The sequence below is a fragment of the Tauraco erythrolophus genome, chromosome 2, assembly GCF_009769465.1.
Source record: "Tauraco erythrolophus isolate bTauEry1 chromosome 2, bTauEry1.pri, whole genome shotgun sequence".
NCBI classification, from domain to species: Eukaryota; Metazoa; Chordata; class Aves; order Musophagiformes; family Musophagidae; genus Tauraco; species Tauraco erythrolophus.
The window spans coordinates 57,015,630-57,040,697 of record NC_141466.1 but is presented as its reverse complement, the minus strand read 5'-3'; the positions used below and the strand labels follow the sequence as shown (position 1 = coordinate 57,040,697).

The 25,068-nt window shown below is 42.6% G+C and overlaps 1 protein-coding gene across 1 annotated transcript in view; it reads right to left on the bottom strand.

Moving 5' to 3' along the window:
• Nucleotides 1-25,068, bottom strand: part of LPIN1 (lipin 1) — an 82,187-nt gene that overhangs the window by 41,535 nt on the left and 15,584 nt on the right. Inside the window, exon 2 of the mRNA XM_086608395.1 lies at nt 18,062-18,118. Coding sequence (XP_086464521.1) covers nt 18,062-18,118 — 57 coding nt within the window. The remainder of the gene's footprint in view (nt 1-18,061; nt 18,119-25,068) is intronic.

The following is a 25,068-nucleotide window of genomic DNA, read 5'->3' as shown; positions in this document are numbered from 1 at the left end:
CATTTCAAGCTGGGCTGAACCTGGCCTGTGCAACAAAATCACCGTGGAATTAAAAGATAGACTGGGAGACTAATCACATAAACCCCACTTCCTCAGGAAACTAGACAAAAATGGTTTTATATTTCAAATGTAGGAGAAAAAAGATTCTGTAGTCAAAATCGGGAAGAGTTCAGAAACTGGGCTCTGACAGATGCAGGCCCTTTATCCTAACTTTTATACGCGCCAACCAAAGCTGAGATTGTTTGGAGTCTGAGGTTTTTAAGTTTATACTCCGAACCTAAAGTCAGTCCATACCATGTCAGCACTCCAGGAAACCAACATTCCTCAAACCCCAGAGAGACTGCGTGTGGTTGTGGAGCAACATTTCACTCCGGCCACTCCAAGAAGTCTTTCACTTACTAACCAGGCAGCAGCAACTTCAGGAGTAAACACAAGTTTACGTCACGGGTTAAACCTCCAGCGCTTGCCTGTTAATTATGTTGAATTTAGTAAAACTCTTGTTCTTACACCACGCTAGCGGACACAGCACAGAATATTTTTTGCTGCTGGGAAAATTCAGAATCCTTTTGATCTAAGCTTGCAGCAAGTGAGAACAGTCTGTACTGCTTCTGTCCGGATTTTCAAATGGCTTGTGTTTTGTTCTTGCCAGGAGACGCTCCACAGCTCTACATTATGCATCTAGTATGAAATTAAAAGTATTTTCTAGCATAATTTTTAATGTCAATTTAACTAGCATCACTTGCCAGAAGACTCAGAAAATATCCAACTCTTCAACTCTTTTGATTGTTGAATACAGCAATCTTTTTTCAGAATTGATCATCTCATGGAAAAATAAGTGAAAAATAAATAGCTAGGTGTTCCCTTATTAAACTGATTTATTAACTTAGCAAAGATTAATCTAACAAAGTTAATTCTTTCAAGTCCTGCTCTACTGGATGCCACAGTAAGATCAAATAGACTGTAATCGAGATAATTTACTTCTTTCGTACAGGTACACCAGACGATGTCCTAATTCCACTGAAAAAGCTAGTCATTGTACCCTTTGTGGCCCATTTTTTACAGTCCAGCTCTTCCCCACACCATTTCATCTTTCTTTACTGTATTTTGTAAAATACTGAAAGTCATAGGAACTAAAGGCCTTTTTACCTTTTGCAAGACCCAGTGTCTCCTAAGGTGCCGCAACAACTACTTCCATGGCCAGTTTAGAAGTAGCCACCATCTTTTAAAGGTTAAGAGAGCTTGTTGGAATAGATGTGAACAGATGGTGCTAGCTGGTCTGGCCACCAAGAATGGACTTTGGCACCATTTCATTCACTATCAGGGATGTATCATTTAGGTCCCTTTCAGCCCCCTTTCTCAGGTTCTGACTGTGCACTGGTTTCGTAGGCCATGAGAGGAAGATTTGCAGTGATGGTGAACATAACACAAAGCAAATTCTTAGCACAAAGGAAAACACCACATACAGACACATCTTTTGGGTTACGCTTTTAATACCTGATGTCGTGATGAGACCCTGGTCCATGACTGAAGTGATGGGCATGAGGACAAAACAAATCGACTTTCCTAAGAACTTTTCCATACAACTTACGAAATGGTGAAAGGGAGCCAAAAAAATCGATGGGCCAGTGTTCAGTTAAAATAAATCACTGGAGCTCTGCTGCTGACACTGAAACTATGACAATTTTACAAACCTGAACTAACTGGTCCCCTGATCTGCCCTTGTTTTGAAGACGCAAAACTTGAGAGAGACTGGACTATATTTGGGAATCTGACTGTGGCCCCTTCAAGAGAATCATTCCATATTTACAAAAAAGTAAATGACAATATTTCAAAGACTCCTAGGAGAGTGCTTACTGCCACTCTTTTATTACGTATCAAACATTTATTTTCTTGACTGAAGCAATTCAGCTTTGTTTGCAGGATTGAACACCAACTCCCTCTACAGCGAGCAACGGAATTTTATCAGTCGTATTCTTTACCATGAAAAACAGTATCAGAAGTTATGTTCTAAAAAAGATTTATGATAAAAATGTAGGGGAGAGAAGGAAATATTTTAGATGAAGATTCCCTAGATGGATTTTTCAAAATAAAGCTTAGCCCTTCACACCTGTACCACAACCATAGAAATGATGACTTCTTAACTTCAAAAGCTCATAATAACTATCATTCCACTATTTTTAAAAGAGGTACTTCTGTTTATCAGTAAATGGTCAATGCATTGTAAGGTCACTAATGCTGTGTGACCATCACATTCAAATCTCTTAATGTTTCAACTCATTTCAAGTTGGAAACTGAAAATCATGAAGAACTTTCGAATGCTTTTTTCTTAACTATTTGTTAGCTCCTACATCAACCCAACCCAAGGTCACTGCCATGAATTCCTATCCCATTTTTTTTGAGTAAATTCCCAGCTAGAACCCCAAAGTTGTGCATTTATCAGAGTAAAATCAGAGCCTGGATTTACTTTCTTTAGAGGAGCAGTGAAGACACTGCACAGGACTTGAGGAGACCTCAGTTCAGGCTCCTACTCTCCTACAAGATTCCCACATGGTCTTGGGCAAGTTACTAAGGCTTAGATCTTAAAGGGTGTTTAACTCTCATTGGTTTCAAGCAGGGTCTATCACTGTGGCTATATCTCAACTGCAGCATGTCAAGTTCATCAGAGACACAGACAAGCACTCTCCTTGCATATTCTTTTTTCCTGGGAAAGGAAACCTGGACACATGACCTGGAAGGGAGCTATAAGCAGCCATGACCCTGATTTGGACAAGCTGTTGAGTGAGAACTCCAGAGCACTCTGCTGAGCAATGTGATTCTAGTTGTTCTGTAAATAGGAGAGCAAACTCTGTCCAAACCTGATTATGTGCATATTTTTTTCCAGACTTCCCCATAGTCACAGCAGCATGGGACAGACCACATTCCTGCAGGTGACTTGACAATATGTCTGGTTAATCACGAGACAGGTGCAATTCACTTATACATCCCAAATCAGAAAGTAACACGCAGCATGTGGCTGGCTCAACACCACAGTAAAAGCATTTTGCTTCCTGTCAGCCAAATCTCCATAAATATTTTAGGGTTAGGATTATTCTGGGCTCAATCCTATTAGGAACTATTTGACTCTTATTCCAAGTTAGCTAAGGCCAGCATCAAAAACTGTGACTTGCAATGGCCAGAGAGTCAAATGGATCAAATATCAAACTCAGCTTCCAAGCTGCCAGTCCCTCCCAGAACCCACTCACTCACCCACCCACTCACTCACAGATATGGATTTTGACTATGACATGACTATTCACTAGGTTCTGATATTGCACTGTCTTTCAAATAGTTGAAACATTACTTGGTCCAATATCTCACAAAGTCCCTGTTAAGAACAGAATATTTTCTTAAGAGCAGTTGAAATCAAAAATTCAAATTGAAGACTCAAAACTTGCCTGTAATGAATCCTCATGTTCAAGGAAAGGGAGGACTGACCTATAGCCCCACAGTCAGGGTATCAGACTGGAACTCAAGAGTCCAGAAAAATTATTTCATGGCCAGTTGAAGTGTATAACCATGGTCCCCACGCCAACCTCCCAACCATACATTCTCAGTTCTCCCAAACCTTGCCCTTGTGTCAGCACTGAAAACTAACACCACTAAAGCCACACAAAAATAACTTCCGGCTGGATCAATGGAATGATCTGACTCACGACATACCCATAGAATAGCTAGTATCAACTAAAGAGAGAAGCTGAGAAAGAGTTGGTGGTGGGTAGTGCCAAGGACACCTCTTCTGGCATTTCGGGCAATCTTGAAATCATATCTCAAGACTTGTCTTCTCCTTTCCCAGCGATCTCCTGGGAGACCTTCCACATTTCCCTTGATCTCTCTGTGCCTCAGTTTCCCAACTGTACAGTGCCTCCCTCGTCGTGGAGACACTTTGAGGGAATGTACACAAGAGCTGATATCCCCTTTAGACTGACACTGCACAAATAGGATCAAACTTCACAAAAAATTGAAAAGTACAAACTGACGCCTGAAATTGAGAACTTTTGAAATAACTGAAGAATATATGGTAGATCATGTACTGTGTTGCTCTGTGCTACTGTTCTGATGTCAGAGGAGGAACATAAATCAGAGTGGAAGCACAGCAGTAGCTCTACTCTATGCTGATACTTCATGTGACTTGGCGTCATTTCTTTCAGTGGGATTGGAAAACAAATTTGTTTGTTAAGCTATAACTTTACATTTTCCACATTGTCAGAGTTTAAAGTAAGCTCTTGCTATATTTCAACTGGTTTTGATGATTGCTGTGTGTATCTGTGTTCATAGATAAACAAATCCATGCACTTGCACATTCTCAGGTATGGAAAAAGGCCAGACTAAAACTTGCCCAACTCCCTTACAAACAGATCATGCTGAGCCAAGTAAGTAGATATTATCAGGTAGTCTCTGTTCCACATGAGTGAACTGGAGCTATTAGAAAAGCAGAAAGTATCTAAAACCATTAGAAGCTATTTTCATGGCTTTATGCCTAAAATCATAACATAATTATGTTGAGTCTTTCTCATCTTATCTCCTCCACTGTCTCCCCACTTTTTCTGCAGTTCTCTTCACGGAATTAAGTTCATTTTACTGTAAAAGGAGTACATCCACCTGACTTCTAACTAGGTACACTGATGACAGCAAAGCCTTATCAATGTATACTAAACATTTGCTGGTATTTGTTTCCTAAAACAGCAGAGACACAGATAAAGCCAGTCAAAAAAAACACAAAATAAACAAACCATTCCAAAACACCCTCCAGACTGTGAACCAAATCAGAAGTCAATAGATCTATCGAGGTTGATAACTTTACATGTGAAAGGAAAAACGATCTGCTAGTTAGTCTGCGACATCAGTGCTGAGATCCTGTTATTATTACAGGCCTCTACACAATTCCTCTTTTTGACGGATAACAAACATATTGCATGGTTTTGTCTTCTCCTCACAAGACACATTTTCTTTTACTTTCTCTTCCTGAAGGTAGTGGAGATACACTAATCAACAGAAAAACTAATAGCTGTTCAGGGCAGGGGGAGCAGGGGGAAAATCACATAAAAGAAACGCAAAATATCTGAAAGTTTAGTTTCATAGGTAGCCCTTGAATTACTGCCAGCCTGGCTCTGCTATGCCATTAAATCCTTCTGGCCTGCTTATTCCCTGGCTTTTGTTATTCCATCTCAGGGAAAGTATTAGCGAAGCAGTGGTACTAACGCAGCAAACCGCATCAGCAGTTGCCAACCAAAGAGAGGCAAAACATCCCCTCTAAGGTAAAAGGGGAAGCAGCGCATGGAGGGGCACGGGGCTTCGCAGGCTCACACAGCCCGGCAGGAGCGGGGACCCCAAACCGACCCTCCCCGCAGCCGCCCGGCGCTGGGCACCTCCCTCTGAGGATAAACCAGGAAAGCAGCAGATTTCCCCTTTCCCTCTAACGCCGTGCACAAAGCGCTGCCGAGCCCAGATCAACACAACAGCTCCGCCGCTTCCTGTCACTCCCGAAAGCCAGACTCCTCGGCGAGGAGAACGCAGGTGCTGCGGGCGGCCGCCCGGAGCCCCGCCAGGACCGGCGGGGATGCGGGAGCCGGAGGGACCCGCTGCCTCCAGCCGCTCCAACGCTCGGCAGGGCCGGCTTGGCCTCCCTCGCCCAGCTCAGCGCCGGGGAGCGGTGCTCCCCTTCCCCTTCCTCCTCCTCCTCCTCCTCCTCCTCCTCGCGCAGCGGCCGCCCCAAGCCCCGGCACCCACCTCTGCCGCCCGCCGCCTCCCGCGGGTTCCGCTGGTCTCCGCCGCCGCCTTTGTGCGCGCCGCCCGCCGCGGCGACAGGGATCCACCGGGCTGCGCGGCGGTGCCGCCCCGGAGGAGGGACCGCAGCGCCCCGGGAAGGCGCGGCGGGGGGCAGAGTGCGGAGCGGGACGGGGGACGGGGGCGCCCCGGGCGGGCGCTGGGGCTGTCCCGGCTTGACCCCGCTCCGGCCGCGGGGAACCGCACCGGAGGCGGAGCGGAGCGGTGCGGGAAGCCCGGGCCCCGCCCGGCGACCGCCACCGCCCCTCGCGTCACCACGGCCGACGGACGGGTGATGGCGTACCGGCCGCGGGGCGCCGACCGGGGGCGGAGCGGCGGTTGGGCCCCGCGGCCCGGCGGCGCTGAGTCAGCGCGGGGGGGCGGCCCGCTGAGGTGACCTCGCGGCCGGGGGCGGGCGGCCGCCGTCCCGCTCGGCCCCGGGGGGCCGCGGCGCTTTCCTCGGAGACCGATGGGAGCCATGTCGCCGTTCCCCTGGAGCGGCGGGGAGCTGCGGCAGCTGGCGGGTTTATTTAAACCATTGCTTCAGGCCTGAATGATGATCGCAGAAATACCTTTTCTGGTTTTTCTCTCCCAGCTCATTTCAGTCGGTGTCTAAAGCGTTTAACAAAGGAGGCATCTTTATTCAGGTTTGGAGATGGGAAAACCAGAGAGCGGAAAAGGGAATCTGCTGCTAAGCAGGTCCTTGAGAGGCAAGGGTTGAAGCCAGGGATCCCAAAGCTGTGGGATACACATCTTTCCATATCATATGTTTTAGTGCTGTGAAAAAAAAATGCAACGAAATAAAGTTTTTGCACCAACCAATGGTTCCCTTCCATTTAAACCATGTTGTAACATCCTTTTACACTGAGTGCTTTACGCAACTACATAGGCAAGTGGATGTCCGTGATAAAAACTGACAGCAGGATCTTCCAGGCTTTTTCAGGTTTGTTTACAGATGGCAGAAGAGGGCAGTGCCAAGTGCAAAACAAACGAGCAGGAAATGGAGTAACAGAAAAAAGAGGACAAAGAATATGCACCAAAAAAAAAAGTATCAAAGTTCATTAGTTGAAGAAGAGTCTGCTAATTTTAGGCCTGCACACGAGTTTTTGAGAGCTGGATTCTGTGCATCTACATGTTCTAGTCCTGAAAATGAAGCCTGGGAAGAGTTCCTTGTCGAGTAATTAGCACTTTAGCCTTCCATTTTCTGCTAACTTTCCAGATATACTGTAAAATAATTTCAGTGCCATCTCCTCGTACTATTAACCAATCTCAATGCCATCTCCTCTAGGTCATCACCTGATTGTAATTCTTCAAATTGTTTTTCTCCAGCACATCTTCCTCCAGTAGTTCTGTAACTCTGTCTCCACTTCGACTAGTTTCTGTACAGCTGACCACGAAGACAGAACCACTGGGGGACAGGGCCTGGTGCAGGCTCACAGACTCGAATCCCTGCTTGTTTCCTCCATTCCCAGTTACACAACTGCACTAATGGGTTCACCTCCGTTTTAGAACAAAAAAGTCAGTGAAGACACTTTCTGCCAGGCACAACAGAGAAGGGTGTTTACTTAATCCCAAAGAGAAAGCAGCATGCAACTGAGCCCAGAAATACCTGCAGTGTTGTTTCCCATGCATAGCATATCTAATCCCTTGTCAGTAGGCAGTCAGTCATTCCAGGCAATGAGGTGTGCTGGTAAATAATCCCGTCGCTGACGTAAACACAAGAAGCTGTGTCTGGGCTGGCTGTGGATCCTGCCCACCACATTCATGTGGAATACGATCCCGTATTGTGTTCCTGCTGAGAAGGGTGGTGTCCTCCAGCCAGCACCATCCAGGATGGCTCTAACATTGTTCCACTATGGTCTTTCACTACTACACTAAAATAAAAACATGATCATAACACACTGAATCAAAAACGTTGTCTTTCAACAGCCTCAACAACACCCACCCTTCTCTGCTGCTTTCAGCAGTCCAGAAGCTAAAACCTCAGCTTTGGGAAGTGCTCCGTTGTGTTTAGTTATTTATCATGTCCAGTCATCTGCTGCTTGACTTAAAGTAACCCACAGAATAATGCTGTACATTTTTAATGGTTCCATGTCCAAAGTCATAGAATCATAGAATGGTTTGGGTTGGAAGTCAGCCTTTTTCCAGTCAGTGGGAACTTTACCAGACTGTCACGACTTCTCAAATATGATGGACAGTGGCTTAGCAACCTCATGCCCCAGGTCCTTCAGATGCGGATGCATCTCGTCAGGTCACATGGACTTGTGCACCTTCAGGTTCCTTAGATGGTCTCGAACCTGATCTTCTCCTACTGTGGACGGTTCACTCTCCCAGTCCCTGCCTTTGCCTTCTGTGACTTGGGCAGTGTGGCTAGAGCACTTGCCAGTGAAGATAGACAAAAAAGTCACAGAGTGCCTCAGCCTTCTCCATATCCCAGGTAACTAGGTCTCTCATTTCCTTCTGGAGAGGGCTTGTGTTTTTCCTAGTCCTGCTTTTATCCCTGACATACCTATAGAAGTTTTTCTTGCCCTTGATGTCCCTGGCCAGATTTAATCCTATCAGGGCTTTAGCTTTCCTAACCTGAACTCTGGCTGCTTGGACAATTCTTCTGTATTCTACCTGTCCTTGCTTCCACCCTCTGTAGACTTCCTTTTTGTGCTTGAGTTGGTCCAGAAGCTCCTTGTTCATCCATGCAGGCCTCCTGGTGTTTTTGCCTGACTTACTCTTTGTTGGGATGCACCGCTCCTGAGCCTGAGGAGGTGATCCTTGAATAGTAACCAGCTTTCTTGGGCCTCTATTCCCTCCAAGGCTTTATCTCATTGTACTCTACCAAGCAGATGGCTGAAGAGGCAGAAGTGTCCTCTCCTGAAGTCCGGGGTGGTGAGCTTGCTGTGTGCCCTCCTTGCTGCCCTAAGGATCTTGAACTCCACCATTTCACGGTCACTGCAGCCAAGGCTGCCTTTGAGCTTCATGTTCCCCATCAGCCCCTCCTTACTGATGAGACTGAGGTCCAGCAAAACATCTCTCCTTGTTGGTTCTTTTATCACTTGGAGAAGGAAGTTATCATCAGTGCATTCCAGGAACCTCCTGGATTGCTTATGCCCTGCTGTGTTGTCCCTCCAACAGATACCTGGGTGGTTGAAATCGCCCATGAGGACCAGGAGGCTGCTCCTATCTGTCCATAAAGGCCCTCATCCATTAGGTTTTCCTGGTCTGGTGGCCTGTAGCAGACCCTCACTGTAATGTCACCTGTCCTTTCCAGTCATGTTTTCTCTTCCTATGGTGCAGTGTAAATATAGCTGTGATACATACATGATGCTGTGGAAAGTGCCAAATGTTTGCACAGCAACAGCAAGCTTTCATTAACAGCAGGACACTATCTTAATCCTTCTGTGTTTTTTTACTGTGTTCTCTGATGGTGTGACCATAGTGCAGGGTGGTGTTCCTCAGATTACTTGTCTGGTACAACCTCTGCCAACTGATTCTGAAATCTTTGTCTTGTGCTGAGCTTCAGCTCACAACTGTTCTCACCAGTTACATCTATATAGAGGACTAAGCACTAGTACATAATCTTCCATACCATCCAAGCTTTAGCATGGTCATGGCTGTGGTTTCGGATCAGTCCAAAGCAGAGTTTGGAGGACAGTATGGTCAGGGGTGGTTCCTAAGAAATAATCTGGAGTTAACCAGAAAACTAGATGGCTGCAGGAGCTTCACTGTCTGGTGAGGAGGCATGCTCTGCCCTTGCAAGAGAACAGTTGCAAGAGAACAGTCACTGGTGGTGTCATTTCCAAAATGCACTCAGGAATGATAATGTTATGAACTACTACTGTTTTCTTCCTGCAACATTTCCCCCTTGGCAGGTTTCTTTCTGGAGATGCTGTGTTGGGCAACACAAGTTTGTTTCCCAAGGTTTGAATTAAAACTCTCCACAAACTTTCAAAGGATCTGCTCATGGAAGTTTTTTCTTTCCACTCCTTCACTGGTCTGTTTATATCCATCCATTGTTACCTAACTCTTGATTCCTGTCTCAAAGAGCTTATAGTTTAAGTATTCAGTCTGTGTTTGTACAGTTCTGACACAGTAGAGTTCTAACCTACAATCTGGGCTCATAGTTGCTATGAAAATACAAGTGAGAAGAAAGTTGAGCTGTGTAGTCTTCTGTAAATTAATAAAACTGGATTTAAAAAAAAAAAAAAGAGTCTATAAGCACAGAAGAGTTTAGGAAAACTCAAGAACAGATTTCTAGAGAACAAGTTCATGAAGGGGGGGGGAGGGTCGGGAGGAAGCCTTCAATTCTAGCTTGGGACACTAGATTTTTCTGGCAAGTGTGTTACCAGTGAGCAAAATAACCACTGAAACCAAAAAGTTAATTATTTAATGCATTATCAGTGATGTCTGGTATTTCCTCCGCTAAAACTGGAGTTCATGTTCAGGCACATAGTACCTGGGGTATGAATAACTGCCATTGCTAATGCATGCACACTGTGCATGTAAAAATGATTAAGTAAATAGAGAAGCTGAGCTTTTAGCTTTTAATTTATAATGAACTCTTAAGCAAAGATAGCTCTGGAGTCTGGTGCTGACATTCTCTGTATTAGTATCAAACTCAGAGTAGCTCAGGCAGTACAAATTAAGAGTTAATCTAGTTTTATTCCAGTGTAAACATTAGAAAATAATCAGACTCTGATTCTGTAATTATCTAATTAAATGTCCCACTAGCTTAACAAAGGAATAGTTCTTCCAACATAAGTAGATATTTTTATATAATACCTGCAGTACCTGTGATAGTCTACTGAATTCTCTATCTGGTTCACATTATTTTCTCCTTTTCTTTTTCTTTTCCCTTCAAGTCCAATTATCTAGTAATTCATTTTGTCTTTTATTTAGCAGCACAGTAGTACTGGTTATTGTAGCATGTAAATCATGGCATTTAATTAAGAACTTTTTTAAAAAGTGTAAGTAGCTGTTATTTAGTTGCAAAGATTTCTAAAACATTTGGCCCCCTTGACTTTAACTTGTTGCCAGTTTTTTCTGACAGACTGGTTTTGCTTTGTCTCTGTTCCCGGCATCAGCTATTCCTGCTGTTTCAGTATCAGGTGCTTGAAGATCTGAGTAATCAACGACTTGCTTTGAAAAGAGAAAGAATGCCATGCTTGTCCAACATGAAGCCATATAGAACAGAATTTATTCTATATTAAATCATCTTGCTTTTGGCAGTGTGTTCAAACCACCACATTTAGGCAGAGGCCTCTGGCCTGCGCCAGCCGGAGGATTTTGCTTTGCAAATGGTGACAATTCCCAAATATTGTAGCTGTCTACTGACAGTCACACATGCTAGCCAGTACACTGCTGACATCATTTGTTATCTTCCTTCTTTGGCCTCACTGTTAAGAGGTGACATCATCCTCAGGAGGACTGAGATGTCATCAGAAGTACTATAAAGTTTAAGTCATCAATGAGGCAGGGGAGTGACAGGTAGAAAGGGAAACTGAGAGGATTGCTTTGTCAAACGATCAAATGTGGGATTGTAATTTTCCAGGAACTGTTGCAGCTGGAATTCAAGGAAGGGCAGGAGACACTGGTCATGTACCAAAATGCTCATCTGTAGCAATAGCACGCTTATCAGCTCTCATGCCGTCAGCGCGTGCGTTGCATAACCAAACTTGATTTCGAACCAAGTACTTTCAGACTTGATTTTGTGACAGATTCACTGTTTTTCCCCACTCACTGAAAATATAGCCCCTAAAAAGGGACGCGTAGCTGACAAACTACCAGACAAGTTGGGTTTTTTTCTTTCTCAGAATATAACAAGTCTTGACAATGAAAGTTCTCAAAAGAGCCTTTCTTGTTCCTCTAGACTTCATGCAAAACCATGAAAACCTCAGTGCTTCCGTTATATCCTACGAGCTCTTTCCACAGTCAAAACTCAGTTCTCTGCTACAAAATACTTGGCTACTGAGAAACAGAGGCATCTATTGACTTCTATGATTGAAACATGGCCAAAGCAGAAGAGTGTAGGAATATTTAAATTTGGAACAACAGAGACTAAATATATCAACCCTGCTGAAGGTCCACTCGTACCAGTCTAATCTCATCAGAAAGTAAGTTGGCTCTCAATCTGTAAATAGCCAAGCTTGAGCTTTCTAAATATGATCTTAGAAAGCTTAGAAAATGTTGAGCCCTGATAAAGCAAAGCAAAGCAATCACAATGTATGAGATTAAGGATATAACAGTGAAAACATCGACATGTTCTTTCTTCAGCCAAAGCCCAGAGTTCCTGCATAGGTGTGTTCAAACACAGACCTGTACTCTGCTCAGGCAAAATACATACTGACATTTAAATGCACACATATACAAGAAATGAGAGATCATACACAACTCCATGGAAAACCTCTCAGTCCTCTTTTGGACTGAAATGCTTTCCAGCCCAAAAGCTAGCTTTTCATCAGTCCAGTAAATCTATACATGACTAGCAAAGCTTTTGCCTAGAATACTGTTTTCAAAGCACAGCAAATCAAAAGCAAGATGATCAGTATTATTTGTTTAGAACAAAATAACACAAAACAGGCTTTGAGAACTTTAAACAAAGCTGTTCTACTTCCCAGGGTATAATCTTTTCTTTACTGTTCCTGCATCTCTTGCAAACTAAAATAGCAATCTTAATTATGAAGAGGAAAAGATATTTGGAAACTGTCTTCTGTTGAGATTGTTGGGTTTTCTCAGCCTCATGTCTGCAATTTCTACATCAGACTGCCTACCAATATCGAATTATCCTCACAAACGGGTTCTGAAAGTTATTGCTCGGGGGTTGTAAAGTCACATATCTTTATTAGTTCACTGTGTTGTTACCTCCTTACTATGCAAACCAGTCCCTCTTTCCTGTAGCTAGCGAAGATGTAACAGCTATAGCCAACTTAAGATAACAGAAAGATAAAGAGGTATTTCGTATAAAGCTTTTCTTATGGTAGGCTAAGCATTAAGTGCTAATAGAGCTCAGCTTGAAGTTTGTTCTGTTTCTCCACTGAGAGACTGAAGTGTCTAAAATCAGTTTTATAATAAAAGTAAAATATTTGGTGCTTCTTACTGTGACAGAATAATTCTTCACTTCTGTGCAGAGCAGGGTATAAAAGTGGTTGTTCCATGTGCGACTCGTGGTGAATTGAGGGGCACTATGTCCCTTCCTTGTAGTTACAAGAAGCAGGTTTGCTTGCCTTTGAAGTCAGAATATTCTACACTATCTCAGGTACTGTCATTAGTTCAGGCTGTCATATAAACTGGATGAAAAGGGTTTTAATCTCCGCTCAAGGAAGAGGCAGATGGAGAATTGTGATCAGGCTGTCAGGAGGAGAGGCAGCTCCTGGCTGCTTTCTCCCTCGCCAGCGAACTAATAGGGAGGCCTCTGCAAGCTTTGCCCAAAAGTTCCCCATTTCAGCCCTATTTTACTAATCTTGCTGAAGAAAAAGTGAGATAATTCAACCCCTGCTATTATTTTTTTTCTCTCTCACTAAGACTCAACTTTCTTGAATATTTGAAGTGTTAGAAAGTAACCAGTATAAGGCTTTTTTTAAAAAACATCTGTCTATATAATTTAAAAAGGATCTTTTCCTCTTTTCCTAGTTCAGCCTGTGCAGTAGGTGTGAATCCTGTGCCTTCGCCTGAAGGGCACCCACTTTCCCCAGCAAGGCTTTCTGTAACAGCGAGGCAGGCATAAGGGTGCAAGTCTGTTCAAGAGCTTTGGCCCTCAGTGTTTCCAAACGGTCTTCTCATTCCTTCCTGTGTGCTGAGCTGTGAGGACACCTTAATCTGGCAGCATGGATTGCAGATCTCTCTGATCTTTAACCTCGAGACTCAGTATCAGATGATTCAGGGGGAGAGGTGAGATACTGTTTTGGATAACCTGTCTTAGAGGCATTTTCTTTGCAATTCCATTCTTGGGGATTTTTGTGATTACAGTTTGTGCCAAGGACTGTACTTATTCTGCATTTAAAGCACAGTCATCCTTTGAATGCTTGTGCTAATAATTTCTTCAGACAAAATTTGAGCTGTATGAAGCAACGATAATGTTTAAAAGCATATTTGGTTTAAGCAAATGATCTTCCGGTCTTACTTGCTGTCAGAGCTGACTTAATCGTGATGCTTCTGGGATGATTTGTTCTCATAAATATGTTGCTACTGATAAAGATATAATGATCAAGACCATACTGAAATCCTAGAAACAAGTCGAGGCACAGAATTGAATCCTACACAGTCACAGGAATCCATGCAGTCACAGGACAATAAATTCTCTTTAATTACTTACATCCAGTCTGAGCAATTTCTCGGTAAATAACATTGTTTGCTGCAGTCTTTCTTGTATCTAAGCAGTTCATTCTCCTGGTTTAGGCTGAAGACTTGTGTAAAACTCTCACTGGTGCCTCTAAGTCAGGTATTTTAAAGCAAGAACATTGTTACCGATTTCGGTTTTGCACCAGCTATCTTTCTTTATGTCTTCTGTAAGGACATACATATCTGTGTGACCTTATCTGAGGAACAGGCTTCATTTTTATGATTTCTGAATCTGAAGTCCTTATATAGTTAATAGGTTAATTCAGTTTTGCAAAATCATGAAAATAGTATGGGGTTTTTAAATTTCAGTTTCACATTCAAATTTCTACGAGTAAGAGAATTGTCCCTGGTAAGGCAGAAGTAAATCCTTTCCTCAAAGTATTCTTGATGTCAAAATGAATGTAGTCTCTCCAAAAGTGTTACAGCACTACAATCCCTGAACACGGTAATGAATGTTATTTTAGAACTGCAATTAAACAGCGTTTCATCTCCCTCAGCCTAAAAATAATTCTTTGGAGACTCAAATTTAGGTTTGCTGTGACAAATAATGCATCAGCCAATTTGGATTTGGAAAATGAAGTATTTAATGGAGGAACTAAAGTCTGTGAATTGAAAGGAAATATTTCATTTGTCTGATTTTTTCTATTTTTTTGAAAGCTGAGCAAAAGTTAGAATTTTACCCTAATGGAAAGTTTCAGTATTTTAATATTAATATTTGAACAAAAATTCTAAAATATAAATGGGTCTTGATGTATAAAATGCACAAAAGTTTTTGCAAGCGAAACACCTGTCTTAAAGGGAAATTATTATGGATATTTAATCTGGTCAAAAAGTATGACATATCTGACTGGTTCTCAGGAGGCAATAACCCATTATAAGGAAATCTAATTCAATGTTGAACTGAGAAATGTGAAACAATTTTAGTTGATCCAGTATTAAAATACTGTAAATGAATGTGTAGTCAACTCTGCCTGCTCTACTTCTCATTCTCTACATTCTGCCCTCACATAAAAGCCAATGAAGGTCAACTTGTGTCCATGTATTTCTGTCCAAAATTTGAGAAAAGCTTGCCAGCACTTGCGCACACATACAGGAACTTTTTAAAAAATTGTCTTTCAGGGTTATTTCAAGAAAATGGCTGCATTCAGGAATTAGCATGCTTTGAAAATCATTTATCTCTGTTCCATAAATTTGGCAGAGGTGTTTCTTAAAACAACCGTTTTGCATAAGTCCATGGAAATCTTTTGCTTCAGCGAAATTAGTGGAATCCATTTCATTAGGTCTAGTGTGTTCTGAGGCAGAAAGCCTTTGTCCTGACGGGCTGTATGCTTTACATACTCCGCTATGCAAATCTGAGAATTCATCAGAGGCTTTGCCCTGTTCCTGCCAGCCTCATTACAGTTTACCACACAGTTTGTCTCCTGCAGAAAAATCTACATACTGTGAGCAGTCTATCAAACCTAGCAGCTTCTGCCCACAAAAGCTACATAAGCTTGTTTTAGTATTATTCACACGTCAGTGACATTGTGTTCAGTGTATCATGTGCAAAGAGAATTCCCATCCTAGTGAGTTCAGAGTCTGAAGAGTATCAGAGTTCAGAGTCTGAAGAGTATCAGGCCTAATGCTCAGTTCACACAAAGCAACATAATCCCATTCAAGCCAGTGAACTCTGTATTACACAAGTAAAGGATCTTGCTCGTTGTTTCAAATAGGTGGAATTTTTTTTTTTTTAGAAAGCAAGGCTAGGAACAGGCAAGCAGATAGTGCTTTGAATCAAGCTCTGACATAGCACGAGAAAAGATAAAGACCTTGTCAGAAAATACAGAAAATAATTCTATTTAATAGAATAAAAAACAAAGTCATACCCACAGGTAGCTCAGAGTCATGTCAAGGTACATGTCTGCTTCTGATCTGAATTCTTCAGGCACCCTGTTTTTCCCCATGCCCACCCCCACACTGCAATTTGGGCACAAACAAAAAAGCCTCCCTGTGCCGTCATCCCGGTGATATCAGATGCCCTTCCCCTGCAGCCTGAGGGGACAGCCCAGCTCATTCACCCTGCATATTTTGCATGTTGCTTCCATGGGGTTGGGATTATGCTTATTGCTCATCTGCCTCGTCCAGGTCAGATGTAATTTATCCTGTGCAATTCTGCTTCCTGTGGCTGATTGAGTTTGATACAGTTTTCTTACTTTCTGTTTCACGCTGCTAACGTGTCTGTACGGACATAGGCACAGCTTAGTGCAAACACTTCTTTTGTCTGCAACATCTTTGGGATTTTTGAATTGTTAGTGTTTTGCTGATTTCCCATAATCTCCCTTCTGTGTAGCACACTTTAAATATAGCGCGTCCACATTACAAAACTCTTCTTCCTCCTATTCTTCATGTATTTCTGTACTACATTATGAGAAATCTAGGACAAACAACATAACTATATATAAAATAAATTCAAAATTTTGCCCACATAAAACATAAACTGATTCTTCTTAAAGTATAATCTTGCTGCAAGAATGCATTATCCTGAGTTCTTTCAAAGTTACAGTACAAGTTCACGTGACATATTTTGGTTACCCAGGAGATGTTCTTGTGAAGTTCAGAATCTCACCTGAATGCAGATCTGAATGTTGTCAAAGTTTGGAAAGGAAAGATCACATCTGTAGTATTGCTTTACACGTGTTTAATTCTCAGATTTTGTACTGTCCTTTGCTAATTGGAGTTCCTTCTCTGTTTATTTTACTGGCATTTTGAATTCCCAGGTATCTTTCTGTCTGCATAGCTCAGCTACCGAACTGGATATCCAAAGCCAATCCCTGTCAACGGTAACCAACTTCATGTCAGACTGCCTGTTTGACTTACCCGACTGTCCAGTGTACATGACACTGCTAACATCAAACTCATCATAAAGGTTAGATGCTCAGTTTGTAAAAGTTGACGTACCTTCATGGAAATCTTGACCTATATCTGCCAGACCCAAACTGAAAAGCTGCCAGGCTCTACCAACCAGGTAGCACACCAAGGAGCTACATGCAAGTCGCCATAGGCTCTGGGATCAGGAAGTTTCCTCTGTAGAGTATATCCTACACTGCACAGTGTAGGTTGTATGGAAACACCTGAGTGGGATCTACGTAAGATAGCAGTATAGCTATGCTAACATTATGCTCCACCCAGGCTGATATGTCTCCTATGAAACCTACGCAGAGCTGTACGCTCGCTCCAATAGTTCAGCTAAGCGGATGTGACTACATGCCTCTGCTTGGTGATGGGTAGAAATGCTGTGGTCCTACCTGTGACATCAAACACATCAGCCTCAAAATATTCTGCCCCATTATCACCTTAAGAGCGGGTCACTATGAGAAATACAGTCCAGAGTCATTTGGGAAATCAACAGGTTGTTTCCTGAATCTGCCTCTTTTCCCTCCTTCACCAATCATTCAGCAGTGGCAGTTCTATAACCGGGGTGGGAAGTGCCATTCTCCCTCTCTCAGTACTTCTCTTGAGTGGCTCTTCTGTCCAGTTCATGCCTTCCAGGAGAGCAGCAGCAGTGCTGTATGGGCACGTTTTCCCTGGCTTGGGACCTGTCTCCCATATCACATTTGCCACAAGTTTGCTGATCCTGTGCTTATTACACAGGTAAAGTGCCAAACTTCCAAATCTTTGTGCTGTTTCCATCCTTATCCTGCTAGTACCAGCCACATGTGAAAGCCACCAGTTTCACAGATCCACCCAACCTTTCACAGAAATAGTAATACCACAGTGGACATAGAGTAACACAGTGTCCAAAGGGTGACACTTGGACATGTTGCGCTGGGTACCAGAAGGTGGACAAGAGTTAACCACTCTCTTATCCTGTTTTCCCAAAGACTCACCAGGCTCCAAGCTAGACCTGCCTTAAGGCACAAGTTAAAAAGCAATTGAACAATTGAATTCCTACGTTTAGATTGCGAGTCCAGACGTTTCGAATCCAACCGGGATCTTTCATCAATGGAATCTGAAAGAAACAAAGAAAAATGAGGAGTAATACAGTTAATTAACTATGCACAGAAGTGAATGTATCCAGGCCTCTATTATGTTCCTTCAAACCTAGCTGCTCTAATGAATGCCTCTCGTGAGATTTCTTTGTAAGCCACATTGCCTTTGTGTCATCCTCACTTTTTACCCATACTGAAAGAAATTCTCAATTCTCTCTTTCCACCATCTCAATTTTCAGGGTTTTTGCAGAAGGATTTAATCCTCTGCTAGTAGGATCTGGATCATCAGCCAGAGGGAGCTTGGAAGCAGGGGATCCATGTGAGCTATGAAGAAGCATGGACCACAACAAGCTCTGTTTATTATTTTGCAAGATGGGAAAATTCAATGTGAATGAGAGAGGCAGAGCTGTAATCCCACCCGGCTGCCTAGGGAAAAGATCTTTTCATATGGCAGCATCCCTAGATCTGTTCATGGTACAGGAAGATCTCTAATATGCAGTAGGACAGGAAAAGGGATTCTGTAGGATGAGAAGAGCACATCTCGGCATCTTTGAAGCAACCCAGAGTTCAGGGGCTGCATAGCAGAGCCAGGACTTTATTCCCTGAGTAGTTCCTTCCTGACAGGCGGCACAGGAACCTCAATAGAGTGGCTGTACTTTCAGAGTCAGAGCCCCAAAGCTGAGGTAGCACACAATTACAGTGATGACTTTGTTCTGAATACACAGAAGTAGGAGTGAATGATGACTTCATTTTTAAAGAAACCACAGTTGCAGGACACATTGAAATGAATTAATGCGTAGTAAAAAGGGTAAGCTTCAAGTGTTGCTGGAGATGATGGGATTCATGTTTAAAATAAAAGGAACAGTTATCAAAGAGAACTTCTGTACTGCATTTTATACTCTTTTTTATTCCATAGTGAAATTTTACACTGAAAAGTCTAATTCTACAGGATTGATAAATATGATATGAACAAATCATTTGAAAGACTTCCCTTTGGGGTCTAGAAAAATTAACATTCAAATATGGCCAGGTTTGCTGGTGGTTTGTGTTCTGAAAACATTCATATTCCCTCATATTCAAATCTCAAAATTTTTCAAGCACAAATGCTCACCAGAGAAAAACAAATTCATTCTCCTCTTTATAATTTCCAAGTTATATGACACTCAGAATACTCTGTGGAATCTTACTGAGCAAATAGAAAAGGCATGAAATGATCCCTTTTCTCAACTCTACCTCATTTAAATACAGCTAATGAAACAATAACAAATAAAGAATAAAGGAATGATAAATAGAAAAACAAACATTACAGAAATAAATTCACCTAGTTTTGATAGGTGCAGTTCTTAAAGCTTCCATTAATGTTCATTACACTCACTCACACACTCTATGTATAATTAGAATAGCATTTCATGTGGATGACATGAAAAGTAAGTTTGGGATAGCACTGTCAGGAGAAGATAGTAGAGGTCTGGCACGTAGCCCTTTGCTGTTCACAATAATACCTTGCACTTGAGCATTCCTTTAGGGATTGCACCACACTATTCGAACACAGTTTACCAAGTCTCTCAACAACTTTATGGGCCAGGAGGTATTATTAATTCTATTTTCCAAATGAAGAAACTGAGATACACCCTGATTAAATTACTTACTTTGTGTTACAAAGGAAGTCTAGCATCAGAATTAGAAACAGATGTCTTTCCATATGGCCCATTGCTTTAACAATAAGTCTATCCTTTCTTTCAATTCTCAGAAGCAAAACAGAAATACTGGCATTATTGCAGCAATCATTAAATGAACAGAAATACTCTTGCAGGCTAAATTATTAATTGAAATACAGATGTGTACTCTATGCAGACGCTGAGTTTAATGTAACTACATTTTCCTGTTGCATGTGCCTGTTTGGGTTTAAGATGCATCTTGCTGCATCTTGCTGCTTTGTTGACCAAGATGGTGGCTTGAAGATATCATAGCAGTTGACTGTTCAGGGATAACACTGAGTATTTAGAACATGAAATATCAAATCAAATTGACAGTGAGTGTTTGTATACTTTATGTTTCTATTTCTGGTGCATATGAAATACATATGGTATATGTGTTCTCTGTTTTGCTAGGACAAGTTTCATCCCATTTTACACAGTCTGAGGTGTGAGTCTCAGTGTGTATCTTTATCTTTGACACTTTTTTAATTTTAGGAGCACCTCCACCTCCCAGGGAGAGGCGCCAGCCCCATCTATGTCTTGACCTTGTAAGAAGGAAACCCAGATGTACTGGCTGGATGCAGTGTTTAGGGAACAACTGGGTTCATTCCCTGTAAAATGTGTGCTCCATGATTTAACTGTAGCCTCTGGATTTACCACAGGAAATGATCTGTGCAAAACAAGAACCAGTTAGGGTACTGATCTGCCATCTGTGCACACAGCTGGGTCCAGAATAGCTGCTGCAGGGATGACCTGGAAGGAGCAATGCTGAAGGCAGGCAGCACAGTAGGAGGTGTCGTCTTCTTATCCTCAACATTAGGGACATGTCAGCAGAGTGGATCAAGGGTTTTCTGTATTAATTCATCCCTTCTTCCTCTTTCCCCAACCTTTGCAGTCAGTTCTGGAGCCCATCCAGCTACAAAACCACTCATATGAGTAGATTTATTTTCAAATATCTATATTTGTGAAAGGATTAGACTGACCCTCTCTTTCTTTCCTTCTCTTTCTTTCTCCTTCTTTCTCTCTCCTGCTTTCCCTCACTTTCATTCCCTCTTTCTCTCCTCTCATTCCTTTTCTTTCTTTCTTAAAAACAATCAAAGTTCCTGTGAAATCACATCCATGATTGAATAAATACATCTCAGAAACACAATAATAGGAACCGCCACGGGAAAACAGTACGTTTCATTAGCAGAAAAGTCAACAGTGTGTCGCAACAGAGTTGGTAATTGTACAATAGTGCTGCTGCCTGTGCATTTGGTTCCTCTGAAAAACAGTGATCAGAGACAGTCCTGTAAAACATTCTTTGTGTACTGGTGTGTCAGCCACGCGACTCTCCAGGATCTCTGCCAGCAGTTTAAAAGCACAGTTAATGTTGCAGTTAAGTATTTGATCTTCAGAGTTTTCTGATCTCTGCTCTGGCTTGCATTCGAAAAACAACCCTAAAGATCTTTCATTCAGTCCTGCAATTAATGGAAAAATTTAGTATTTATTGAATTACATTTTGTCCATTGTTTAGAACAACTGTTATAAATCAACAGTCTGCCCTTCCTATTTAGTAGGCTTGGAAATGCAAACTGACATGAGTAAAATTGTTTTAAAGTAGACACGACGCGTCAAATCTTTTCTTCGGCTGTGCCAGTCTCTGTAGTCGCCCCGCTGACCTTAGAGAACAAAGCAAACGTAGAGAAAAGATGACCTTGTGCTTAAGCCAGTGAAATAGGACACAAGGGCTATTCCTGTACAAGAAAACTAAACAGAGTTGAGGCATAGGCAGAGGCACTGGGACACTCCGGTCTGTACTCTGACACTGGAAGAACAGCACTTGGCACGGCTGCAGCCTCGGCCAGATAGCAGCTCCCAGCTTGGGAACGAGCACAGAGCATTTCCAACAGGCATCTGAGTGGGGCCAACTGGTTTTGAGGGTTGAAGGAGCTTAACAGGATGGAGGTGACTAGGTAGCCTCAAAGCCAGAGGATGGGCACTGTCACTCTTTAGTTCACTAGCACCAGTGTAGCCAAGAGATCCAGATCTCCTTTGGAGCTACCTGAGCTTTCTTCCTTCCAGGAGTGTGGATGTGTCACAAACTCTGTTGCTCAGTTCTCTTGATGTCTAACAGGAATAACATCCTCCTAAGCTGTCAGGCTAAATTCATAAATATTCATAAGAAAACTGTAACTTGTGGTGCACAGCAAAAGCAAAATTTGCCTTTTAACCCCTAAAGAGAGGCTTTATGATCCTATCTTGGCCAGTCTGGCAGCATTAGGCCAAGCTGAACTTTTCTCGGCTAAATATGAGGTGTTTAAGAGTTAAGAGATTTCTTACAGCTGATAGAAGAAGGAGTAGAACAAGAGGAGATTCAGAGATAACAGATATTATGTCATGATATCTGCAAAAGAACAGATTAGTCTATACTTCATACCCTCACTAGAGTGAAAAATATATCTTACATAAAATTATTGTGAGGAAAATGAAAAGGTGGTAACTGTAATCCATATCTCCTCGAGAGAGATACGGAGATGCAGTGAGCATGAAATGCAGCAGGGAACATTTAGGCATTAGGAAAACTTCATAATATCATGAGTAGTCAAGCTCTGGTGTGACTTCTCAGAAGAGGCTGAGATCTTTCAGAACAGGCCAAACATGCATTTTTCGGAAGTGTTTTAATTATAGCTGAATTTGCCTGTAGGCATAGAAATGGACCAGATATCTCTGAGTCTCTTCCCACCTTGCATTCTATTATTCTGTGATAAAGTGACATGGCAGCATGAGGCTGCATTTTTAGGAGCTCTTCCCTAATAATGAAGTCTCACAGCGGAAAAAATTCAGAAACTGGTGGTGAAAACCCTGTCACATGAGATGTTCTGAATCTGACTAAGAAAATAGTGCAGAAACAAGCTGTAGGGAACAATGGCAAAGTAGCCAAGGGACGGGCTGGGTGACCTAAGAGGTTCTTCTGTCTCAAACATCCGACTTAGTTGCACGACATCACCTGACTGGTGATTAACTCATCACACTGATGCAACAGATGTTGTAAACAAAGTTACTCATTTGTGAATTACCTAGGTAATTCAATTCTGATTCTTAGAGTAATCATGCCTCTTAACGTACTTAAGTACATACTGTACATGTGCTTTGTTTCTTTTCTGCTAAAAACAGAAAAAAAGTCCTATTTCTTCCCTTGAAGAGCATCTGATTTTAAAAAACAATTATAAGACCCACCCCTGATGCCCAGAGGTGACTTGCATTTTCTCTGTAGTGTGAATGCATAGTGCAGAGCAGCTGATCTGTTCTTTCGCAGAGATCCAGAGCCAGGACGTTTGATGAGGGGATGCTGTCTCCACTGCAGAGTATCTTTTAGGCACCAAAGAGGAAGGAGGGCCACTTTCTTGTAAGATAAGATGACAATCCTAAATTCAGCACATGACCAAATTACCTTTCTAAATGACCTAAACAAAGAAAATCATTTCCTAGTATCTGGAACAGTCAGGTTTGACTGACAACATTAAGTTTTTCTGGAGAGGTATAGCTGAAGTCAGGTGAAGTTTGGGACATCAATAAATAATGTCAAAGAATTAATATTTTCAGAAAATGGTAGAAATGTAAATACAGAGAGCTCTGTTAGAAACTGCAACAGTGAGTTCCTCGTCAAATGGCGAGGAAATAATTCTAAATTATTTTAGAATTGAGATCTATGCTGTATGATTTTTAAGAATCCAGCATCCATGGCATTTCTATCCAGGAGCCCCAACCTTCTTGCTAAGCATCAGTGGGAGAAGAGGAGCTGTTGGACTGCTGCAACAAGCAGCAGAGCCCCAGCACTGTGGGCACAGCTGGAAGCAAGTTTGAGCAAAGGTAGGAGGAACACTACATGACAGTTAAATTATTTATCCAGGCGCCTCATGGAGAACATCTCAGCACTGAGTTAAGGTGCAAGACTCCAGCACAGGTCTTTGAAATACACCTGTCCGGGGGCCTTAGGCCAGGTCTGAATTCCTTCTGCCGAGCTCCTCCCATTCCTTAACTCTACTTTAGTCATAGCGAAAATTATCAGCTGTTTATCTAAAAATCTCATGACTCATCTATTGACAGCTGATAAGGGCCACTTCCTCACCTCCACCAAACCATCCATCTGGAGGAGCATGCTGGAACACCGCCATTGGCCCCACCGCCACGTCTGCCACCCACTCTTGGCCGATATGTTAATGACTGCACTTAATACTGCACCTGGGAATGTTCCTCTTAGGAACTACCCAAGGCTACCAAAAGATGTTTCATGAGGTGGTGTTTCCACATCACCCGATCATCACGCCTTCCCTCATGGCATGGCACAGCTGCCTGCTGCGGTATCTGCACCATAAGCACCCTCGGATGTTGGGCTTAGCCTTGTGGCAAGCTCTGAGTCATCGGACCCTGGCTGTTGAGTACCAGGCAGAGAAGTTCAGAGCTAGATCTGGCAGAACGTGGGATTTTCACCCATGAAGAATCTGGAAACTTTGAGGTTTTCATGCTAAACAGCAAACAGACCAAGCTGGTGCCTGCCTCATTGATATCCATGGTGAGACACTAGGTATGTGCTTAGTCACGTGCACAGAGGACCCTCGGGAAGAAAAAAAGGCAAGAGCTATTAAGAAGCTCTTGGCTTAGTTCAGACATATTCTGGTCAAACCGGTACAGCAGCAGAGGTAAACCCGGAGCAGTCTTGTTTACAGGCTTGAGAAACTGGGTTTGTGACACCCGCTGGATCCCCAGGCTCTGCAGCACCCAGCAGCACACAGGAATCAAAACTGCTGTAACTGCTGTGTTGCTGCTGCACTTTAAATAACACCTGTGTGTTTTCACCTGCTAGTAAATTTTGCCATAGGTCACAGACCTTATAGAAGGTACCTTATATAGCTTGCAGGTAGCTTTTGGAAAGGAACGTTTCCCTGAACCCATTTGTTTTCTGTGTAAATCCGGGCACGAGTTTCAGGAGTGAGGGTGGGCTTAGGAAGACAACAGGCACAAAACTGGGTGCTGCACGCTGAAAAGCTGTGCGAGCCTTTTGTGCTGTGAATTGAACCCTTTGTCTGTTCGCCTAATGCAGCTGCCTCTGCAGTGTGGCATAAATGTCGCGGCAGCAAGTGGGAGGTAATGGTCACATCTAGAGCTGACCTTTAAAAATCAGCTGGGCTTTTTATTCTCTCTGTTTACTTGCTTTGTTTGCACGCAGACTTTTACTCAGAGGTCTTCCCTGTGGGTATCAGAGCTGTTTTAGACTGCAGGTGATGCTTCCC